Below are 18,387 nucleotides of genomic sequence, written 5' to 3' on the forward strand. Positions count from 1 at the left end.
CGGGGCAGGCTCGAAGGGCTAGATGGCCTACTCCTGCTCCTATTTCTTATGTGCTTACGTTTTTATGAGCAGATCCTGTGTGTGCGAAGGGCTTGTCCATAGGGGATGGCTTCTTTAATGTGTTTAGGGTGGAAGCTGGAGAAGTGGAGCATCGTGAGGTTATCTGTGGACTTGCAGTACAATGAGGTGCTGAGGTGACTGTCCTTAATGATGCGTGTGTCCAAGAACGCAACCGATTCTGGAGAATAGTCCATGGTGAGTCTGATGGTGGGATGGAACTTGGTGTCATCATATAGTTATTTCAGTGAGTCCAAAGGAAGAAAGTGTCATCGATGTATCTAGTGTATAGCATTGGTTGATGGTCCTGTGCAGTTGCAAAGACTCTGCTTCCCACTGCTTTCTGATGAACAGAGTTCCAGAGACAAAAGACCCTCAGAAAAAAAAGTCTCATCTTGGTTGTCAGCTTGCGATCCTTTTTTAAAGTGACCTCTAGTTCTAGATCCCTAGACTAAGTACAGTGCATCCACCAGTTTTCCTTTATCCACAGCCATATGATTCCTTCAAAGAGCTTGAATAAATTGGTTAAATCTGATTTCTGTTTCATAAAACCGTGTTGACTCTGCCTAGATTGTCTTGACTTTTTCCAAGTGCCCTGCTATAACACCTTTATAACTTCTAATATAGCAACCATGACAGATGTTAGGCTAACAGGTCTCCAGTTCCCTGCTTTCTGACTACCTCCTTTTTTTTGAATCAAGGAGATATATTTGCTACCTTCCAATCTAATGGAATCTTCCCTGATTCTAGCGAGTTTTGGAAAATTGAATCCAATTCATCAATTATCTCATTAACCACCTCTTTCAAGAGCTTAGGGTGAAATCCAGCACTAATGGGATAAGGTGACAATTGAAAGCATGATATGTTTAACATTAAATACAATTGGGGAGGCGGAGGGGGGGTGGTGGAGGGAATCAGAATTGTTTCTGTTTGCTCATGAGTTATGTTCAATGCAGGAAGTGCCACATTTAGTACACATGCATAGCTGTGCTGAAAACAAACCGCTGTAGATCATGTGGTATTCCAGGATTCTGACTCAGCATTGCAACAGCAATAAACATCTAATCTAGGATGTTAAGTGACCTGTGTTCCCACAACACAGCTCCTGACACTTTCTTTCATGGCAGTATTGTTTACGGGAAGAGTGTAGCAAATGAAGTAACCTATGGATCATGTATATTGCAGCAATTGTGTTCCTGTCATACACCTAGCTGATTCAGTTAAATAACTTTATGTGCAAAATGCAACACAGGATTAGGCAAACATCACAGTATTATTAAACATAGTATCAGCTCTGACGTAAGGTCATCCTGACTCGAAACATTATTACTTATTCTCTCTCCACCGATGTTGTCAGACCTGCTGAGTTTCTCCATTTTTTGTTTTTAAATTCACAGTAACAATTACTGGGCCATCTACTGATCCAGCATGAGCGGTACTCAGCAACTTCCTTTCCAAAGCCAAGACATCAACACCCCATCCTCCATACAACTCTCTCTGAGGAACCTCTTAGAAAGAGCACTTGTTAGGTAGTAGGAGACACCCACCACATTTTCACAAAGGAGATGTGAAATAAAAAACACTAATAATGAATACAACATAGATTGAAGAAAAACAATCATATTTAGACCGTTACCTCTGTCAGTTCATTCGAGATTTCAGGTAGTTGCGAGGGAACAGTGCACTTGATGCAAAGCTGAGATCAACAGTGGAATATTTTAATTGTTCCATTTATTGGTCAAATGTGGAAAATACAGCGCATTGCAATCTGGTGTCAAAGCTTATAAGTCTCGCCATCACCAAAATGAGTTTTCATCCATATCGATGGTTCCTCGTGGACCTCCTCTATCACCGACTGCATAGCAATACGCTTTTGGATGGCACAGTTGTTCAAGAGCCCACAGACCAAAAAGTTCATAGATTTTCACAACACTATTCTGCAATGCCTTATGTTGGATCAGAACAAATTATTGCGGATGCTGCAATCTGAAAGCAAGAGAAAATGCTGGAAAATCTCAGCAGCTCTGATAGCATCTGTAAGGAGAGAAAAGAGCTGACGTTGAGTCCGGATAACCCTTTGACAAAGGGTCATCTAGACTCAAAACATCAGTTCTTTTCTCTCCTTACAGATGCTGCCAGACCTGCTGAGATTTTCCAGCATTTTCTCTTTTGATTTAAGGCAATGCCATGCCTTCCTTTTCAAATTAGTTTTTAAATGATGTTCTGATACCAATTATCAGTGCTGCATTTCTCATCTCAGAAATTAAAATGGTAACCTAAAAGGATGGCACAGTGGCTATCACTGCTGCCTCAATGCCAGGGATCCAGGTTCAAGTCCAGCCTTGGGTCAGTGTGTGTATATGTGTGTGAAGTTTGCACATTCTCCCTGTCTCTCCATGGGTTTCCTCCAGGTGCTCCGGTTTCCTCCCATAGCCCAAAGATGTGCAGGTTAGGTTGAATGGCCATGCTAAATTACCCCTTAGTGTCAGGAGGATGAAGGCAAATATGTGGTGTTATGGGGATAGAGCCTGGGTGGGATTGACATCAGTGCAGGCTCAATGGGCCAAATGGCCTCTTTCTGTACTGCAGATTTTATAAAAGAATTTCAAAATAAATTGAGTGATTCCTTTAGTGATACTGCGCGTTTATTTTGTGTTTGAATTTTGTGATTTTTTGTTTTATTCCCTACTTGTTCAGTTATGATCGGTTTCTTGAATATTTTTAACTAATATGAAAATTAAACGACAGCTACAATGAAGTAGTAATATACTGAAGTGTATACCAATCAAAGCTTTTTATTGTACATATTTACATAGATTTATGTTTTCAATCAGCAAAAATAATTGTCCCTCTACATGATAAACTATAGATGTAAATTACAAATATCTTGATTAAAGCATTATTTCAAGAATTCACTGAAGTATGTAGCTAGGATCAGAGACATTAGTTAGTTAATATCATAAATGAGAATTTCATTTTTCTTCCTGTGACCTGGAAACTACACAATCATTTCAAAAAAATGAACGTTTAAACAAATTATATAACGTGATAACTTTCCCATGTTTGAATAAAATCAGGCAAAATGCCTTCATACCAAGCTATAAAATTTTAAAATTATATTTTAAAATATTAAGCAGAGATAAAGAGCATAATTTGTTTTTGCAAGTAACTGTTAAATCGAGTGAAAATAAAATCCACGCTATCTATGCACCTGTAGTGGTATTTCTACGTAGGACTGTGATCTTTGATTTGTTTACAATCCATCAATAGTGGAGTAAAAATTACTTCAACAAAAAAAATCATCATTTAGTAATGGTTATTCAAAGAGACTTGTATTGTTCAAAGACTTGTATTGACTTGTACTGTTCCTTCTTCCCGCAATTTATCCTTTTCAAAATCTTTCTTCATCTGCTGCAACAGATTTGGGTTTAACACAACATCCAACGCAGTCATTGCCAGGGCCTTTGCTGTTCGCAGTGTATAATACTGTGCTTCTTTAGATCCTGCAACAATAACAAAGCAGCAAAAGTAAGCACTACTAATGCAAGATTAGAATAATCTATTCATGATTTATACTAGCTTTTATTTGGACTACCATATATACAAAATCTTAAAAATGTGTTTTCAGGTAACTATTTCAATGAAATCATGGCTGGTCCTCAGTGGTGAGGGTGGGCAATGAAAAAAACTGAAAATATTTTGTGACAAAAGAATCGTGTACATGTTATAATACAAAATATGTCACTACGTCACTGAACGTGGAAAATTGTGGCACTTAGGTTCTGTCGTGAAATGCAAATACTTCTAGGCTACTTCAAATGGGTGGGATTAGACTTCAAATGGATAGAGAAATTAGTCTTTCAGTTGTTTACTTTCTATTGCCATCAATACTGTGGAACAATGCGCTTGTTTAAAATCAAAGTGTCCTTAGCATTTCAATGTTTATTGCAGTTAGTACCTGCAATTGAGGATGAAATGAATACTAACACCACAGCATAACTTCACAAATTTATTCATAAATCTTTTCGGTGTCAAAGCTTTAGAAACACTATTTTATCTGACTGATTTGGTTTGCCTTTTGGCAGGTCCTAAGCAGAAATCCAGCATGCTACTTAAGCTCATAGTACACCTTTGTCTTTAGTGTAGAAAAAAAAGTTAATCGGTGCAAAAGCATAGATTAAAAATTGGCAGATACAATGCAAAAAATATTAGGGTGGTGACTAAATGCTTGGTCACAGGGAAGTTCTAAAGAGAGTCATGAAGATGGAGAAAGGTGGAGATACCAAGATTGAGAGAGACCATCCTTTGAAAGCACTATCAAACTCAGTTTCTAGTTGTTGGACAAACAAATAGTCATCACATCCTATCAGCTAGGCAAGATAATGGTACATGTTTAATTCCTAGGCCAGAGACATTAACTTGACAACGTTAACCTGTTCTGGATTGATTTGCTCTATTGTCACACGTATTGTGTCCCCGAGGTCCCTCTGCACCGTTGCCTGCTGCAGTTTTTTGCCATGTAAGTAATAGTCCTTCCTACCATTATTCCTACCAAAGTGGACAACTTCACATTTGCCAGTTCCTGGCCCATTCGCCCAGCCTATCTAGATCCTTCTGCAGACTCTCCACACCCTCCACACAATTTGCCGTTCCACCAATCTTGGTGTCATCAGCAAATTTCGACACTATACACTCGGTTCCCTCCTCCAGATCATCTATATAAATGGTAAATAGCTGAGGCCCCAGCACCGACCCCTGGGGCACTCCACTAGTCACCAACCGCCAATCCGAATAGCACCCATTGACCCCCACTCTCTGCCTCCTATTTGACAGCCAATCCCTGATCCACGCTAACACCCTACCCCCAACTCCATGCCCCCTGACCTTCTGTAATAACCTCTTGTGAGGCACCTTATCAAACGCCTTCTGAAAATCCAGAAAGACCACATCCAGCGGCTCTCCTCTATCCACCGCCCTAGACACATCCTCATAGAACTCCAATAAATTCGTCAGACATGACTTCCCCTTAACGAAACTGTGCTGCGTCTGCTCTATCAAACAATTCTCCTCAAGATGCCTCGCTATTTTCTCCTTGATCACGGATTCTAGCATTTTACCTACAACAGACGTTAAACTAACCGGCCTAAAATTCCCTGCCTTTTGCCTGCCACCCTTCTTAAACAACGGCGTAACATTAGTCGTTCTCCAATCTTCCGGCACTTCCCTGGAATCCAGTGACACTTGGAAAATAATCACCAAGGCATCCAGTATCACCTCCGCCATTTCTTTCAGAACCCTTGGATGCATTCCATCCGGTCCTGGGGACTTGTCCACAATCAGTCCCTCCAGTCTGTTGAGCACTGCCTCTCTAGTAACAATAATGTCATTCAGGCCCTCCACTCCTACCATCTTTCCATCGCTAACACCTGGCAAATTATTCACATCCTCCTCCATGAAGACTGAAACAAAAAAGTTATTCAAGGCCTCAGCCATTTCCCCATCCCCTACCACTAAGTCTCCCCTCTCATCCTCTAAGGGTCCAACGTTCACCCTAGTCAGCCTCTTCCTTTTTATATATTTATAAAAACTCTTACTATCCTTTTTTATATTAAGCGCTAGCCCAGCTTCATAGTTTATCCTACCCTTCTTTATCAACTTCTTTGTCATTCTTTGTTGACATTTAAACCTCTCCCAATCCTCTTCTCGCCCACTACTCTTAGCTACTCTAAACGCATCCGCTTTTAATTTAACACTTTCCTTTACCTCCTTCGTTATCCACGGCTAATTATCTCTCCTCCTACGATCCTTTTTAACCATCGGAATAAATTTCTGCTGAGCACGAAGAAAGACCTCCTTAAAGATCCTCCACTGTTCCTCAGCAGACCTACCTTCCAACACGCTCCCCCAATCAACATTCGCCAATTCCTCTCTCATCCTACTGTACTCCCCTCTGTTCAAACAAAGGACACATGTCCAGGAACCCACTTTCTCCTCCTCCATCTGCATCAGAAACTCCACCATACAATGATCACTCTTCCCAAGAGGATCCTTCACCACAAGGTCCCTAATTCTACCCGCCAGGTTAAAGTCCAACTGGTTTATTTGGTATCACGAGTTTTTGGAACTCTGCTCCTTCATCAGGTGATTCACCATGGTGCATCTGTAAAAGCAGTGAGCGCTACAGCTGAAATGCCAAAATTCCTTAGTCTTCTGAGAAAGCAGAGGTGTTGTGGGCTTTCTTAACTATAGTGTCGAAATGGTGGGACCAGGACAGGTTGTTAGTGATTTGGACACCTAAAAACGTGACGCTCTCCACCCTTTCTACTTCGTCCCTGTTGATGTAGATGGGGCATGTTCTCCTTTACGCTTCCCGAAGTTGATGACAATCTCCTTCGTTTTGTTGACATTGATGGAGATTATTGTTGCTGCACCAGTTCATCAGATTCTCTATCTCATTCTCGTACTCTATCTCATCATTGTTTGAGATCCGACCCACTACGGTGGTGTCATCAGCAAACTTGAAAATTGAGTTGGAGGAGAATTTGGCACACAAAGATGTACAAGGAGTATAGTAGGGAGCTGAGAACACAGCCTTGTGGGACACCGGTGTTGAGGATGATTGTGGAGGAGGTGTTGTGGCCTATTCTTACTGATTGTGGTCTGTGAGTTAGGAAGTTCAGGATCCAAAAGGAGGTGCCGAGGCCCAGGCCACAGAATTTAGAGATGAATTTCATGGAAATAATAATGTTGAAGATTGAGCTGTAGTCAATAAAGGGGAATCTGACATCGGTGTCCTTGTTATCTAGGTGTCATGATGTGGATATGCTGGCGTTGGACTGGGGTAAACACAGTAAAAAGTCTGACAACACCAGGTTTAAGTCCAACCAATTTATTTGATAGTAAACTCACAAGCTTTCGAGGTTAAGCTCTTCTTCAGGTGAATGGAGAGTTCTGGCCTTAGACAGAGCATATAAAGCATGGACAGTTTACAGATTACTGATTAGAATGCGAATCTTTACACCTAACCTGCTGTTCAAGTCCTAAAGTGGCCAACAATGTGAGTGGACAACCTCACAGTGCTCCACATCTCCAGCTTCCACCCTAAACATGTTAAAGAAGCCATCCCCTATGGACAAGCCCTCCGTATACACAGGATTTGCTCAGATGAGGAGGATCATGACAGACACCTCCAGACACTGAAAGATGCCCTCATAAGAACAGGATTTGGCGCTCAACTCATAGATTGACAGTTCCGATGCGCCGCAGCAAAAAACCGCACCGACCTCCTCAGAAGACAAACACGGGACATGATGGACAGAGTACCCTTCGTCGTCCAGTACTTCCCCGGAGCGGAGAAGCTATGACATCTTCTCCGGAGTCTTCAACATATTGATGAAGACGAACATCTCGCCAGGGCCATCCCTACACCCCCACTTCTTGTCTTCAGACAACCGCGCAACCTCAAACAGACCATTGTTCGCAGCAAACTACCCAGCCTTCAGGAGAACAGTGACCACAATACCACACAACCCTGTCACAGCAATCTCTGCAAGACATGCCGGATCTTCAACATGGATGACATCATCACACGTGAGAATACCATCCACCAGGTACACGGTAAATACTCTTGCAACTCGGCCAACGTTGTGTACCTGATACGTTGCAAGAAAGGATGTCCCGAAGCATGGTACATTGGGGAGACCATACAGACGCTACGACAACGGATGAATGAACATCGCTCGACAATCACCAGGCAAGACTGTTCCCTTCCTGTTGGCGAACACTTCAGTGGTCACGGGCATTCAGCCTCTGACCTTCGGGTAAGCATTCTCCAAGGCGGCCTTCACGACACACGACAGCGCAGAGTCGCTGAGCAGAGACTGTTAGCCAAGTTCCGCACACATGAGGACAGTCTCAACAAGGATCTTGGGTTCATGTCACACTATCTGTAACTCCCGTGACTTGCCTGGGTTTGCAAAACCTCACTTACTGTACTGTCTGGAGACAATACACATCTCTTTAACCTGTGATCAATGCTCCTTCCACTTACATTGTCAGCCACTTTAGGACTTGAACAGCAGGTTAGGTGTAAAGATTCGCATTCTAATCAGTAATCTCTAAACTGTCTGTGCTTTATATGCTCTGTCTGAGGCCAGAACTCTCCATTCTCCTGAAGAAGAGCTTAACCTCAAAAGCTTGTGAGTTTACTATCAAATAAATCGGTTGAACTTAAACCTAGTGTTGTCAGACTTTTTACGTTATCTAGGTGTTCCAGGGTTAAATGCAGGACCAGGGAAATGGTGTCTGCTGTGGACCTGTTGCGGCAATAGACAAACTGTAGTAGATCCAGGTAGTCCGGGAGGCTGGAATTGATTCATGTCATGACTAATCTTTAGAAACATTTCATAATGATGGATGTCAGACCGACCGGCCGATAGTCATTAAGGCACGCTGCTTGGTTTTTCTTAAGTATTGGGATGATGGTCATCTTCTTGAAGCAGATAGAGGCCTTAGATTGTTGTAAAGAGAGGGTGAAGATGTCAGCTGATCCATGCAGGATCTGAGTATATGTCCAGGTACCCTATCCAGGCCAGTTGCTTTCCGCGGTTGACTTCAAGAAAGCTGCTCTGACATCTACAATGGTGACGTCAGATACATGTTCTTCCAAGGTGGAGGACATGGTCTCACTGACCTCTTGCTCAGAACAGGCGTAGAATGCATTCAGCTCATCAGGGAGCCAGTGATTTGACATCCCTTCATCTTGTAGCCTGTTATGTCTTACAGACCTTGCCATAGTCGGCGGGGGTCAGTATGGCTAGCCTGGGAATCTAACTTGGTCCGGTATGGATAAACAGAGATATCCACTGCTTGCTGAAGTCCAGCTGTAAGGCATTTAAGTCAGACAACACAGAATATACAAGAAAGCCAGATTCGATCTAAGTTGATCCATCAAAGATGCTAAAAGACTATTATACTGCATGGGTAGTGTCTTGACATTTGCAAAGCAATGTGACTTATTGGACTTTCCTATTACAAGCAGCAGTTTATTGTGTCATCCATGTTGTACAGATCACAACAGTGATATATATTCCTTACTCCACTTTCCACTATTACGTGTCTCAACTTTAAATATCAAAGAGCAGTATGGCAAAAGCTGGTAAAACATCTGGTTTCAGCCGTGTTAAAATACATTGTTTTGCATGCTCAATCTGTCATTGCTGTCATAATTGCCCCATCCCCAGTTACTGTGCAAAAAATTAATGGGGTGCCTCATCTTGAAGCCCAGTTTTTTTTTTCCAGGGCAGCCTGGAAATTTCTCAAGCTGCCTTGAACCATTTTAGCAGAACTTCTTCAGTGTTGGGATCAGCAGCCCTTCTCATCTTTTTCCTTGCAGGAGGGAATGCAATCTTGACCAATGGTTCCTAGAAACTCTTCATCTTGTTTTTTATAATGATGGACAAACTCAACAGTGGAATCTCCTACTCCTTCACAATCTCTGCTTTCTGTTTCGCACCACTTTTCCACTTGCTGCATCAACTTCACCTTGTCATCAATCAACAACACATTTAACTTTCTCACAGGTTTAGCTATACTCGCAAGCTTTGCATGTTCTTTCACAGGGAAATCTCAATGTCAAATGATGGTTTGCCCAGCTCTCCACGATTTCACACTTTGTGTGATTGAACTCCACTGATTGGATTAGCTGGACTTATTTAAGTTTGTCGTATAATAACCCAATAAACCAGAGTTATCAGTGAGGAATGTCAACGCATCATGGGTGTCATTCTGAGGGATTTGCTGGCAGGAATGGTTGCAACTTTGACATAAAGTTTGACATAAGTTTTTTTTTCACCTTTAAAAGTTTACTCACCTCGGGGGTCCAGCCTCATTGTTCCGTGGGAGCACTGAAGAGAGGCTGCGATTTGCGAGTGGAGAGCTTGTGGGTGAGTACAGCGACTTTTTCCTTCTTTCAAAAACTAACTTTGTTTAGTGAGTTTAGTGGGGTTTTTTTTGATTGTTTTAAGTTTGACCCTGGTTTGACCCCGGAAGTAGTCGCGAGGGCACTCGGGTCAAGTTTTTTTTTCACCCTACTGTAAATTAGACCGGAGGGGTTTCCTGATACTCTACACGGGTAGAGTATCCCAGCCCTCCCCCCTCCCCTAACCTAAAAAAGAGAGAGAGGGGCTCTGTCTGAGAGCAGGTAAGACTGCTTTTGTTTTTGTGTGTGCTGTAAGGGCTTTGGCTCACAGGACCAAGAGATAAGGTAAGTTATAAGTTTTTTTTTTACTTTGGGTGGCTATAAGGGGTAAGTATGAGTGTGAGACCTGTATGTTGCTGCCAATGCAACATGTGGGAAGTCTTGGAGGCTCCTGGCCTGCCAGACATCCACACCTGTGCTCGGTGTGTGGAGCTGCAGGCCCTACGAAACCAGGTTAAGGAGCTGCAAATGCAGCTCGAGGACCTTCGGCTCGTTCGGGAGAGTGAGGAGGTTATAGATAGGAGCTATAAACAAGTAGTCACACCAGGGCAACGAGATGAGGGCACTTGGGTAACTATTAGGAAGGGGAAAACACGGGAGATGGAGAGCACTCCGGTGGATGTCCCCCTTCAAAATAAGTACTCCGGCCTGAGTACTACTCGGGGGACAGCTCATCTGAGGGAGGAAGCGGTGGCCAGGTCTCTGGAGCTGAGCCAGTGAGCCAAAAAATCAAAAAAGAGAGCAGAAAGGTAGTTTTAATAGGGGACTCCACAGTGAGGGGGGCGGACAGGCGTTTTTGTGGACGTAGAAGGGAGTCGCGGATGGTGGTTTGTCTCCCTGGGGCTGGGATTCGGGATGTCTCTGGGCGTGTCCCAGACATCCTGAAAGGGGAGGGTGAGGAACCAGAGGTTGTAGTACATATAGGTACTACTGACGTAGGCAAGAAGAGGGAGGCACTCGTGAAAAGGGACTATAGGGAACTGGGTAGGCAGCTGAGGAAGAGAAAAGCGAAGGTAGTAATCTCAGGATTGCTGCCTGTGCCAAGGGAGAATGAGGGAAGAAATGAAATGAGGTGGAGGGTGAATGCGTGGCTGAGGGACTGGTGTAGAGGGCAGGGATTTCGGTTCCTAGATCACTGGGACCTCTTTAGGGGTAGGTGGGACCTGTATAGTAAGGACGGGTGGCACTTGAATACCAGGGGGACTAATATCTTGGCGGGAAGACTGGCTAAGGCTACCGGGGGGACTTTAAACTAGAAAGGATGGGGGGAGGGAACTGTGATGGGGAGACTGGGACGGAGGAGGTTCGCTCCCAGGTAGGGGAGGACCGCAGGCAGTATGGGAGGGAGGTTAGACAGGCGGTGGAGATGGGAAATGCCCAGACTGAGGGGCTGAAGTGTATATATTTTAATGCAAGGAGTGTGGTGAATAAGGTAGATGAGCTTAGGGCGTGGATTGCTGTTTGGGATTGTGATGTAGTGGCCATTACGGAGACTTGGATGTCTCGGGGACAGGACTGGGTACTTCAGGTGCCAGGCTTCAGGTGCTTCAGGAAGGACAGGGAGGGTGGCAGCAGGGGTGGTGGAGTGGCACTGTTGATCAGGGACAGTGTCATGGCTGCAGTGAAGGAGGATGTTGTGGAGGGACTGTCTACAGAATCTCTGTGGGTGGAAGTTACAAACAGCAAAGGGTCGAAAACTTTGCTGGGTGTATTCTATAGGCCGCCCAATAGTGACAGGGAAGTTGAAGTGCAAATAGGGAAACAGATTCTGGAGAGATGTTTTAATAACAGAGTTGTCGTGATGGGAGACTTCAATTTCCCAAACATAGACTGGAATATCCCTAGGGTAAAGGGTTTGGATGGGGAGGAGTTTGTTAGGTGTGTTCAGGAAGGTTTCCTGACACAGTATGTGGATAAGCCTACGAGGGGAGAGGCTGTACTTGACCTGGTACTGGCGAATGAACCAGGGCAGGTGATGGATCTTTCGGTAGGAGAGCATCTTGGAAATGGTGACCATAATTCTATCTCCTTCACAATTGCATTGGAACGAGATAGGATCAGGCAGGCTAGGAAGGTGTTTGTCTGGGGTAAGGGGAGATACGAAGAAGTCAGGAAGATACTTGGACAAATAAACTGGAAGGAGGCGTTCTTAGGGAAAAGTACCGAAGGAAGGTGGCAGATATTCAAGGAATGTGTGTCTGGAGCTCTGAATGACAACGTTCCGATGAGACAAGGGGGTTTTGGTAGGTCGCGGGAACTGTGGTGCACAAAGGCTGTGTTGAACCTAGTCAGGAGGAAAGGGAAGGTGTATAAGAGGTTCAGGGAATTAGGAGAGGTTAAAGATCTTGAGGAGTATAAGGACTGTAGGAAGGAACTTAAAAGGGAAATTAGGAGAGCCAGGAGGGGTCATGAGAAGACCTTGGCGGGTAAGATTAAGGAGAATCCCAAGGCCTTCTGTAAATATGTGAAAGGTAAAAGGATAAGAAGAGAAGGGATAGGACCTATAAAAGGTGAGGGGGGAAAGGTTTGTGTGGAACCAGAAGAAATGGTAGAGGTGCTTAACGAGTACTTCGCCTCAGTATTCACAGTGGAAGCTGATCTGGGAGATTTTGTTATGGATTTGCAGCAGATGGAAAAGATTGAGTATGTGAATATTAAGGAGGAGGATGTGTTGGAACTTTTGAATTCTATCAAGGTAGATAAGTCGCCTGGACCAGATGGGATGTACCCCAGGATACTGTGGGAGGCGAGGGAAGAGATTGCAGAGCCCCTGGCGATGATCTTTGCGTCGTCAATGGAGACGGGAGAGGTTCCGGAGGATTGGAGGATTGCGGATGTAGTTCCTATTTTCAAGAAAGGGAACAGAGATAGCCCGGGAAATTACCGACCGGTGAGTCTGACCTCAGTAGTTGGTAAGCTGATGGAGAGGCTTCTGAGGGACAAGATTTACGAACATTTGGAGAGGTTTGACATGATCAGGAATAGTCAGCATGGATTTGTCAAGGGCAGGTCGTGCCTTACAAGCCTAGTTGAGTTCTTCGATAATGTGACTGAACACATTGACGAAGGAAGTGCCGTGGACGTAGTGTACATGGACTTCAGCAAGGTGTTTGATAAGGTCCCCCATGCAAGACTTCTTGAGAAGGTGAGAGGGCATGGGATCCAAGGGCCTTTGGCCTTGTGGATCCAGAATTGGCTTGCCTGCAGAAGGCAGAGAGTGGTTGTGGATGGGGCTTTTTCTGAATGGAGGTCAGTCACCAGCGGAGTGCCTCAAGGATCTGTTCTGGGACCCTTGTTGTTTGTCATTTTCATAAATGACCTGGATGAGGAAGTGGAGGGATGGGTAAGTTAGTTCGCTGATGACACTAAGGTCGGTGGTGTTGTGGATGGTCTGGAAGGATGGAAAAAGTTGCAGCAGGACATAGATAGGATGCAGGACTGGGCGGAGAAGTGGCAGATGGACTTCAACGCGGATAAATGTGTAGTCGTCCATTTTGGCAGAACCAACGGGATGAACGAGTACACTATCAAGGGCAGAAGTCTGAGTAGTGTTGAAGAGCAGAAGGATCTAGGGGTCCGGGTCCACAGGACTCTTAAATCGGCCTCGCAGGTGGAGGAGGTGGTCAAGAAGGCGTATGGTGTACTGGCCTTCATTAATCGAGGGATTGAGTTTAGGAGTCGGGAGGTAATGCTGCAACTTTATAAGACCCTTGTCAGGCCTCATTTAGAGTATTGTGCGCAGTTCTGGTCGCCTCACTATAGGAAAGATGTAGAAGCTATTGAGAGGGTACAGAGGAGATTTACAAGGATGTTGCCTGGACTGGGAGGCATGCCTTATGAAGTTAGGTTGAGGGAGCTGGGACTCTTTTCCCTGGAGAGACGAAGGTTGAGAGGCGACCTGATAGAAGTTTACAAAATGTTGAGAGGAATAGATAGGGTGGACTCTCAGAGGCTATTTCCCCGGGTTGAAATGGTTGCTACGAGAGGACACAGATATAAGGTGCAAGGAGGGAAGTTCAGAAGTGATGTTAGGGGTAAGTTTTTCACTCAGAGGGTGGTGAGTGAATGGAATCGGCTGTCGTCAGTGGTGGTGGAGGCGAACTCGCTGGGGTCTTTTAAAAGACTTCTGGATGAGTATATGGGGTTTAATGGGATTGAGGGTTATAGATAGGTCTGTAGGTTGGTGGGTGTTGATGTGATCGGCGCAACTCGTGGGCCGAAGGGCCTGTTTGTGCTGTAATGTTCTATGTTCTATAAGCGGAATTGTGTATCAGGATTTGACTCATCGTAATTTAACTGTATTGTGGTTTTAAACATCATAAAGTGTCCCAAGATGCTTCACAGGAATATTATCAAACAAACTATGACATTCAGTTACGCATGGAGTTATTTGGACCGATGTAAACATCTTAGATCTTAAGACCACAAAACATAGGAGCAGAAATTAGGCCACTCAGCCCACTGAGTCTGCGCTGCCATTCAATCATGACTGATATTTTTCTCATCACTATTCTCCTGCCTTTTCCCCATAACCCCTGATCCCCTTATTAATCAGGAACCTATCTATCTCTGTCTAAAAGACATTCAATGACTTGACACACAGACTTCTGTAGCAAAGAGTTCCACAGACTCACCACTCTCTGGCTGAAGAAATTCCTCCTCATCTCTGTTCTAAAGGATCATCCCTTCAACCTGAGGTTGTGCCCGCTGGGTCTAGTTTTTCTTCTCCATGTCCACTCTATCCAGGCCTCGCAGTATCCTGCAAGTTTCAATAAAATCCCCCCTTATTCTTCTAAACTCCAATGAGTACAGACCCAGAGTCCTCAACTGTTCCTCATACGACAAACAGATTGATTTTAAAGAGGATGTTAAAGGAGGAGAAAGAGGAAGACTGGCAGAAAGGTTTAAGAAGGGAGTTCTGGAGCTTAGGATGTGGGCAGCTCGAATGACAGCTGCCAATACAGGAGCAATTTTAAAAATTAGGGATATCCCAGAGGCTAGAATTTGAAAAAGTGCAGATATGTCAGAGGGTTATGGGGCTTGAGGAATTTGGTATTAAATGATGCTCAATGTAACAATCTTAATGAGGATTTTAATTTGATTTATTATTGCCACAGGTACTTGTATACAGTGAAAAATACTGTTACTTGCACGCTATTCAGACAAATCATATCATACATAGGAAAGGAAAGGAGAGAGTGCAGAATGTACTGTTACAGTCATAGCTAGGGTGTAGAGGAAGATCAACTTAATTCGAGGTAGGTCCATTCAAAAGTCTGATGGCAGCAGGGAAGAAACTGTTTTTGAATTGGCTGGTAGGTGACTTCAGACATTTGTATCTTTTTCCTGACAGAAGATGAAAGAGAATATGTCCAGGATATGCGGGGTCTTTGATTATGCTGGCAGTTTTCTGAGGCAGCGGGATATGTAGAAGTGTCAATGGATGGGAGACTGATTTGAGTAATGGACTAGGCTTCATTCATGACCCTTTATAGTTTGTGGTCTTGGATAGAGCAGGTGTCATACCAAGCTGTGATACAACTGGGAAGAATGTTTCTATGGTGCTTCTGTAGAAGTTGGTGAGAATTGTAATGGACATACCAAATTTCCTTAATCTGCTGAGAAAGTAGAGGCGTTGGTGGGTTTTCTTAGATATAGTGTCAGCATGGAGGGACCAGGACAGGTTGTTGGTGATCTGGACACCTAAAAACTTGAAGCTTTCGACCATTTCTACTTTGTCCCCATTGATGTAGACAGGGGCATGCCCTCCATTGCGCTTCCTGAAATTGATGACTATGTCCTTCATTTTGTTGACATTGAGGGAGAGGTTATTGTCGTTGTACCAGTTCACCAGATTCTCTAGTACTGATTAGGTGAATTGGCCAGGCTAAATTCTCCCTCAGTGTACTCAAGCAGGTGCCAGAGTGTGGCAACTAGGGGATTTTCACAGTAACTTCATTGCAGTGTTAATGAAAGTCTACTTGTGATTAATAAATAAACGTTATCTTTTTCCTATTCTCGGTCTCGTCATTCTTTGAGATCCGACCCATAATGGTGGTGTCATCAGCAAACTTGAAATTTGAGTTGGAGGGGAATTTGGCCATACAGTCATAGATGTATAAGGAGTACAATAAGGGGCTGAGGACACAGTCTTGTGGAGCACCAGTGTTGAGGATGATTGTGGAAAAGGTGTTGTTGCGTATCCTTATTGACCGCGGTCTGTGGGTTAGGAAGTCTAGGATCCGGTTGCAGAGAGAGGAGCCAAGTCCGGAGCTACGAAGTTTGGAGATAAGTCTTGTAGGAATAATGGTGTTAAAGGCTGAGCTGTAGTCTATGAATAGGAGCCTGACGTAGGCGTCTTTGAAGCCAGTCTTCTGTCACCAATCAGCCTTTATTTGCAGTGTGTTCTGAAACCTGTTCAGCAGCTACAGAGAGTAGATCAGCTCCTGGTCTTTTAACTGCTGGCCTGACTGGAGTCAGCTTACTTTAAACTGCTCCCCCTTGCCCTGCTGCTCCTTCCCTTTTGGGCAAGCCTCCAATCAACAAGGGAGATCCTATCTATTGACAATTCCCCCCTGGTCATCATATTATTCCTCCCCCCTCAAGTCCATCACTTCCCCCACACTCCTGCCACAGGATTGAAGGGGGTCTTTTCCACCACTCAGCGATCAGCTGCAGGCAGGACAGGATCAGAAGTGGATTGGAGACCTTTGCTTCCATGGAATTAGGCTGGATGGCATCTTGTTGGTCGGCATGGATACAATGGGCTGAATGGTCTTCCTTACGTGCTATAAATTTCTATGATTCTATAAGATGTCGGGATGCCTGCATGATGCATTTAAAGACTTCTCCTGGCCCAGTCACATCCAAACCTGACTCCAAGTGCTTAGGAAAATTCCTGTCAACAAGTTGATAAACAAACAAAATATATGCTAAACTAGCATTACAAGAGGGCCACAATATTGATCTTGAAAACAAGTTAGTCAACTTCCATTGTCACTGTTCAAAGCAAATATATATTTTACAGACAGGAAAATGGGGTTGTGGGACTAAGTGTAACTGTTGTTCAGAGGGCCAGCACAATCATGATAGGCTGAATGGCCTCTCTCTGTGCTGCAAGGTTCCATGATTTTATATGTTGAATTGTCCCCTTGTAACAACATACATTTTTGTAAATTTGGATTTGAAAAATGATATGGTGACAAATTCATGGTAAATAGCAAAATACACACCTTGGGACCTCTTTGAAAGCTTTGTTTTCTCCTTAATTTCTGGTTTTCCTTTTTGAAAGCACAGGTTCTGGTAATACAGCAACCGCAGATCTACAATAACTGATTCATCTAGCAGTGAAAGTCATTGGGCTATTTAAAAGGCATCAGTGTTCAATCTATTCTTAATTTAGGTCACACCTGCTGGGGTCACTCGACATGAATCAGAAACAGGGACTGAGATTGATTCTCCTACTCCTCACACAACAGGAAGTCATAGAGAACAAAGTCAACAAATCAAAAACTTTTCATTCTATCTTAGAATCATAGAATCCCTATAGTACAGAAGGAGGCCATTTGACTCATGAAGCCTGCACCACCAACAATCCCACCCAGGCACAATCCCCGTGTGAGAAGTAGTGTAATTTTTAAGGCTGCAAGAGCTAACAGTACAATCAGCAGTGATGGACGAGTTCAGCAGCATACAGAAAGGGGGAGGCACGTGACAGACAGTTAACTAGGTTACACGAAACAGATAACCGCAGTGATGAGATTAAGCGCAAAATGGGAGTTGAGAGAGTGTTAATTGAAGGAATGACACAATACAAGCCATTTACAGTGTTTAAAGTTAACAAGGTTAACAGCCAAATAAGGGGGAATAACACAATACAAGCCATCACAATGTTTGAAAAACAGTATAAAATGTGCTGCAAATCTATGTAAGGTGTGCCTATTTTGACTAGACACCCGGTCTTGCAAGAACGACAAATAAAATCTTGCTCCTTCAGAACTTGACTTGACTAAATTGTTTAACTGTGAGCTGTGTTTCTCACAATTGGGGGCTCGTCCGGGATCCTAACATCCCTGGTAGGGAGGTTGCCGGTGACAACTGGGAAGACGCGTCCCGTTCCAAATTGAATGGTCCCAGGTGTTCATCGGTGGACTTCTCTGCCACTGACTGTTGAGAATCCTAGGAAAGTTGTTCTGAACGAGTAAGTGGGAAATGGTAGGCACCGTCGTGTGGTCGGGCAACGCTGCGGACCAAGGTAAGAAAAGTGACTTTTAAGTATTGCCTTGGCGACCGGGTCGTGGTAGGTAAACCATGGGAAGTGGGGGTAGTAGGACAAAGTCCCCCGGGAAAGG

The 18,387-nt window shown here is 44.0% G+C and overlaps 1 protein-coding gene across 3 annotated transcripts in view; it reads right to left on the minus strand.

The window, feature by feature from the left end:
* Nucleotides 1-2,824: 2,824 nt before the first annotated feature.
* Nucleotides 2,825-18,387, minus strand: part of pnrc1 (proline-rich nuclear receptor coactivator 1) — a 206,983-nt gene continuing 191,420 nt past the window's right edge. For 2 of the 3 annotated variants that reach the window (XM_080192777.1, XM_080192776.1), the window contains one exon: nt 2,825-3,560. In XM_080192777.1, coding sequence (XP_080048903.1) covers nt 3,397-3,560 — 164 coding nt within the window. In that variant the 3' untranslated portion in view covers nt 2,825-3,396. The remainder of the gene's footprint in view (nt 3,561-18,387) is intronic. The other variant, XR_013887032.1, reaches the window with a different exon arrangement.

This window comes from Carcharhinus amblyrhynchos, chromosome 7, assembly GCF_965287045.1.
Source record: "Carcharhinus amblyrhynchos chromosome 7, sCarAmb.v2.hapA, whole genome shotgun sequence".
In the NCBI taxonomy this organism is placed as follows: domain Eukaryota; kingdom Metazoa; phylum Chordata; class Chondrichthyes; order Carcharhiniformes; family Carcharhinidae; genus Carcharhinus; species Carcharhinus amblyrhynchos.